At 42.3% G+C, this 6,000-nt stretch overlaps 1 protein-coding gene across 1 annotated transcript; it reads right to left on the bottom strand.

Annotated features, from left to right (window-relative positions):
* Positions 1-3,821: 3,821 nt before the first annotated feature.
* Positions 3,822-4,832, bottom strand: LOC120978206 (olfactory receptor 10C1-like). Its single transcript, XM_040406430.1, has one exon. It carries the CDS (start codon positions 4,830-4,832, stop codon positions 3,822-3,824), a length of 1,011 nt encoding a protein of 336 aa, XP_040262364.1.
* Between the last annotated feature and the right edge of the window lie 1,168 nt (positions 4,833-6,000).

Here is a 6,000-nt window from a genome sequence, read left to right on the forward strand (position 1 = left end):
TCTCCCTAATGGCAGTTGCTAGAAGCCTTTGCAGGACACACGCCTTCTCTGTCAAAAGTGTACTGACCCTAGACAACCCAAGCAAATAGGTAAGTATGCCATTAATGTAGTGTCCCACTCCAGGTGGATGGGAACACTCCAAAATTGTTTGTGCCATCCTATGTCATTTTGCACTATTTATTGTATTTTCCTTTGTCAATGCTGTTAAATTCCCATTTCAGGCTGGTTCAATGCAGTACACATATCCACCTCTAGGTGTCACTTTAACACCATTTATATAGGTCAGCCACAGGAAGTTAGAGAGATTAGGAGTGAGGAGTTAGAAGGAGAGGAGACAGACTTGGCTCTGTCCTCCTGGGCCTAGCCCAGGGAGTGAAGCTACTTCAACCTTTTGCAGTCCAAGACTAGGACTTATTGATCCTTTACTGTTATACCCCTTCCAGGGACCCTTCCAGGGTTTAAGAGAATAATGGCTGTATCTTGTGCAACCTTTTCAAAGAATGGAGCAGAGAGTTTGCCTGCCATGAGGGAGACCGCCCTTGGGTTGCTGAATTACTGAATCACTAAATATTGCTGAATTGCAGAATAAAACTCACAGAGGATCCAAACTATTATTGAAAGGCTGAGTAACCAGAGCAAGATCAGGAACCAAGTACAAGTGAGATCATCACTTCTATACAGTTGAGCTGGAACCTACATACAACACCTCACCGAGCCTGCTAATCGGGATTTACAGCTTTACCATCTACAGTCAGGTCCATAAATATTGGGACATCGACACAATTCGAACATTTTTGGCTCCATACACCACCACAATGGATTTGAAATGAAACAAACAAGATGTGCTTTACCTGCAGACTGTCAGCTTTAATTTGAGGGTATTTACATTCAAATCAGGTGAACAGTGTAGAAATTGCAACACTTTGCATATGTGTCTCCCACTTGTTAAGAAACCAAAAGTAATGGGACATAATAATAATCATAAATCAAACTTTCACTTTCTAATACCTGATTGCAAATCCTTTGCAGTCAATTACAGCCTGAAGTCTGGAACGCATAGACATCACCAGACGCTGGGTTTCATCCCTGGTGATGCTCTGCCAGGCCTCTACTGCAACTGTCTTCAGTTCCTGCTTGTTCTTGGGGCATTTTCCCTTCAGTTTTGTCTTCAGCAAGTGAAATGCAGCTCAATCGGATTTAGGTCCGGTGATTGACTTGGCCATTGCATAACATTCCACTTCTTTCCCTTAAAAATCTCTTTGGTTGCGTTTGCAGTATGCTTTGGGTCATTGTCCATCTGCACTGTGAAGCGCCGTCCAATGAGTTCTGAAGCATTGGGCTGAATATGAGCAGATAATATTGCCCGAAACTCTTCAGAATTCATCCTGCTGCTTTTGTCAGCAGTCACATCATCAATAAATACAAGAGAACCAGTTCCATTGGCAGCCATACATGCCCACGCCATGACACTACCACCACCATGCTTCACTGATGAGGTGGTATGCTTAGGATCATGAGCAGTTCCTTTCCTTCTCCATACTCTTCTCTTCCCATCACTCTGGTACAAGTTGATCTTGGTCTCATCTGTCCATAGGATGTTGTTCCAGAACTGTGAAGGCTTTTTTAGATGTTGTTTGGCAAACTCTAATCTGGCCTTCCTGTTTTTGAGGCTCACCAATGGTTTACATCTTGTGGTGAACCCTCTGTATTCACTCTGGTGAAGTCTTCTCTTGATTGTTTGACACACATACACCTACCTCCTGGAGAGTGTTCTTGATCTGGCCAACTGTTGTGAAGGGTGTTTTCTTCACCAGGGAAAGAATTATTCGGTCATCCACCACAGTTGTTTTCCGTGGGTTCCGGGTCTTTTGGTGTTGCTGAGCTTACTGGTGCGTTCCTTCTTTTTAAGAATGTTCCAAACAGTTGTTTTGGCCGCGCCTAATGTTTTTACTATCTCTCTGATGGGTTTGTTTCGTTTTTTCAGCCTAATGATGGCTTGCTTCACTGATAGTGACAGTTCTTTGGATCTCATCTTGAGAGTTGACAGCAACAGATTCCAAATGCAAATAGCACACTTGAAATGAACTCTGGACCTTTTATCGGCTCATTGTAATTGGGATAATGAGGGAATAACACACACCTGGCCATGGAACAGTTGAGAAGCCAATTGTCCCATTACTTTTGGTCCCTTAACAAGTGGGAGGCACATATGCAAACTGTTGTAATTCCTGCACCGTTCACCTGATTTGGATGTAAATACCCTCAAATTAAAGCTGACGGTCTGCAGTTAAAGCCCATCTTGTTCGTTATATTTAAAATCTATTGTGGTGGTGTATAGAGCCAAAAATGTTAGAATTACGTCGCTGTCCCAATATTTATGGACCTGACTTTATATTTATGACAAAGTGCTTCTATACTTAATGCAAGACTACAATTTACAAGTAAAGTTCCTGTTTGGTTCAACTACTGCCTCTCTCATAATTCAACTCTATCTCCTAATTGCACCTTACGGTGCTGGCGTCACGAACAACACAGGGGCCCAGCCACCAAAGCACCCTAAGCATACCCATTACCATCACCTCAACTTCCAGCTGGCTGGTGTTCGCTGCAACAGAGAGTGCCCCGGAGGATTTAGTGCTGTCTTCCTCATCACTGCACGCCGACCTAGGGAGCTGCAAAACCGTGAGTACGACTACTAACCCCCATCAACCCACCGCACTAACATACTGCCCCTGCGGTCTGGTCCGCTGCATTAATTCCCAAAGCCCTTTGGCAGATCTTCATCTTTGCCAAATCAATTCCAATTTGATGAAACTGTTGGCAATAATGGAAATCTCTGAACCGTGTCTGCAGTATGTATACGGTGCTGCAGCCTGTTTGTCCAGAAAAATTTGTAATAAGGCGGATGATTGATGAAGAACTCTATGTGGCTCGAAACACTGCATTTTTTTGTGCTTGGGCAATGTGAACAAACAGTTCACTTTTGTATACGTGGATGTTTTCAAAACTGGTGGTAGCCCTAGCTCATGGACTCCACTGCTGTGACCTTCTGACGTATATACAAAAGCATAATTTTTTATTAACTATTCCGTATTAAATTTCAGAAAGGCACATTTTACTCATCCTGTCTCTAAAATGATGCTTGTATCAAATGTGAATTATTGGCAACATAAGCAAAACTAGGCATATCGGATATATGTTTAACACGGTAGCAGTTCCAAATTGTATACTGGATATTCTTCGTAGCTAAAATCAGTGGGTGACCAGCAAGTAAAGCTTCATAGATCCTGCTGCGGGTGAGGGGAGAACATGTTAAGACACCCATCACCATAGCACAGCTTAGGGAAACCCAAAAGCCTGTAAATCTACAGAAACAGGTGCCAATATGTAGCCATAGAGAAAGGAACTCATGAGAGACAGAGGGCTACTCTAGAGTGCAATTGTCTGCCACCATACCGCATCATCTAGGGAGAGAGACGTTGCATCTCATACAGACTACACACAGATGTCCTGTAACTCATCCTTTGCACTCAGTAAAGAAAACCGTTTGTTGTTCTACTTCTGCCTGATTCCTTCACATCACCTTATGGCTGCACCGAACCCCATGGAGCAACAACCTGGAGAGTACAATGTGAGACAACATCTTACCAGGGCAACCACCACTTGCATCTTCTGCACCGGCCCCTCAGGGATTCGCTGCAGTTGTGAAGCTGAGACCAGAGCATACCAGATAAAATCAACTACTAAAATTTTGTGAGAGAAATTTGATGAAGTCACATTCATGTATCTGCCCTGTATAATGGGATTCTCTTATATTGGAATTAGTCCTTTCTACTTTCCAGAAAGCTGATGTTTTTGGCCACATGGGCTCTCAAAACCAAGTCATTGTCACTTTTTGTCAGCATATGTAGCATTTTGATCACTGCACCCTTAGCCTCCTGATTCCTCAGACAATATATGATTGGATTCATCAAAGGAGTCACTACACAGTAGAAGACAGAGATCACCTTGTCGAGTGAAAACTTAATATGGGAGGTGGGCCGAATGTACATGAAAATGACAGTTCCATAAAAAATAGACACCACGGCAAGGTGGGAACCACAAGTGCCGAATGCTTTCTTTTGTCCAGCAGTTGATGGGATTCTTAGGACTGCAAAAATAATGAGGGCATAGGACACCATGATAAGGATAAAACAACCCAAAATAACACTCCAGGACATGACCATAAAGACAAACTCTCCTGCTGTTGTGTCCTCACACGAGAGTTTCAGTAGAGGGGCATAATCACAGAAGAAATGGTCTATAAAATTAGGGAAACAAAATTTCAAAGTGGCAATCCACACAGCGGGAGGAAAAGCAGCCAGGAGGCCTCCAACCCAAGCTCCAAGAGCCAAGTTAATGCTGGTTCTACCAGTCATCATGGTGGTGTAACGAAGGGGCCTGCATATGGCTATATAGCGATCATAAGCCATCACTGCAAGAAGACAGTTCTCTGAAGCTCCAAAGCCAAACAAAAAGTAGAACTGAGCCAGGCAGAATGGAGATGAAATCTCTTTATGTTGGGTCAGCAAGGCATCAAGCATTTTTGGAACAGTCACGGTGGTGTAGAGCACCTCAAGCATGGAGAAGTTAGCTAGAAGTATGTACATCGGTTTATGTAAATGTTTGTCCACTGCCACCAATGTAATGACGAGGATATGGGCTCCAATAGTGAGGATGTACATACCTGTAAAGATTGAGAATAATAGAAGCTCAATCTCTCGTAGGGTCTCAAACCCAACAATGATGAAGGTAGAGGCAATACTGAGGTTCCCATTGTCAGCTTTTGGCATTCTATCTAGAAGATAATGGTCAAATTGTTAAAGGGGTTCAATACTAGTCATAACATCAAAACACACATGAATCCAGACCAAGATCAAGGTTAACAGAACAGGTTAAGAAGTGTAAAAATGATAAACAGATTAAATTAGAATCAACTGTCATTGTGCAAGTAAAAAAAAATACAAAGCCAATTAAATACAGTTAGCATCCAACCGGAAATGCAAAAACTGTTATTTCTATAAATACAAAAATAGGAATTACCAATACATAAATATTAGAAACATACTCCACAAGAGTTCAAGTCATATCAGAATTCAACATTTTCACAGCTTCTGGAGAAAAAAATAACTAATTCTAAGCTTATTTGTAGGAGAGTGATGACACCTATGGCGCCTTCCTGATGGTAAAAGCGTAAGTAATTGACAGTTTGGATGATTAATGTCTTCTATAACCCCCAGCCTGGACCAAACAACACTTTTGATAAAGACTATTAATCAAGGGTAGTTGACATCCAATGATACGCTGAGCCATTTTCACCACACGGTGTAACTGGTACCGATAATATACAGAGCAATTGCCAAACCACGCTGCAACGCAGTATGTCAAAATGCTTGCGATGGTACACCAATATCGACGAACACAAGTGTGCTCTCTTCAAATATCAGAAAAAGTCTAGCAGCAAGGCTACATGCACACAAACGTATTTTGTTTCCGTGTCCATTCCGTTTTTTTTTTGCGGATAGGATGCGGACCCATTCATTTCGATGGGTCCGCAAAAAATGCAGACAGCACACCTAGTGCTGTCCGCATCAGTATGTCCGTTCCGTAGCCCCGCAAAAAAAAAATAGAACATGTCCTATTCTTGTCCGTTTTAGGCACTGTTACAATGGATACGCAAAAAAAAATGGATGGCATACGGATGGAAATTTGCGGACCGCAAAACACATACGGTCATCTGCATGTAGCCTTTTTGAACATCGCATAGGATGTCATTTTCATAAGTGGACTCCAAGAAACTGAAAACTGGGTACCTGCTCTACTGCCACTCCATCAATATAAACAGAGACATGTCTTATACTCCTTGACCTGCCAAAATCCACTACATCTTTAGTTTTATTAGCGTTAAGTTCCAAATTATTCTCATGACACCATACGGTTAGCTGCCTGACCTCATCCCTA

This window comes from Bufo bufo, chromosome 8 (genome assembly GCF_905171765.1).
Source record: "Bufo bufo chromosome 8, aBufBuf1.1, whole genome shotgun sequence".
Classification (NCBI taxonomy): domain Eukaryota; kingdom Metazoa; phylum Chordata; class Amphibia; order Anura; family Bufonidae; genus Bufo; species Bufo bufo.

Coding starts and splice junctions, on each gene's coding strand:
- LOC120978206 (XM_040406430.1), bottom strand. CDS start 4,832: ATGCCAAAAGCTGACAATGGGAACCTCAGTATTGCCTCTACCTTCATC.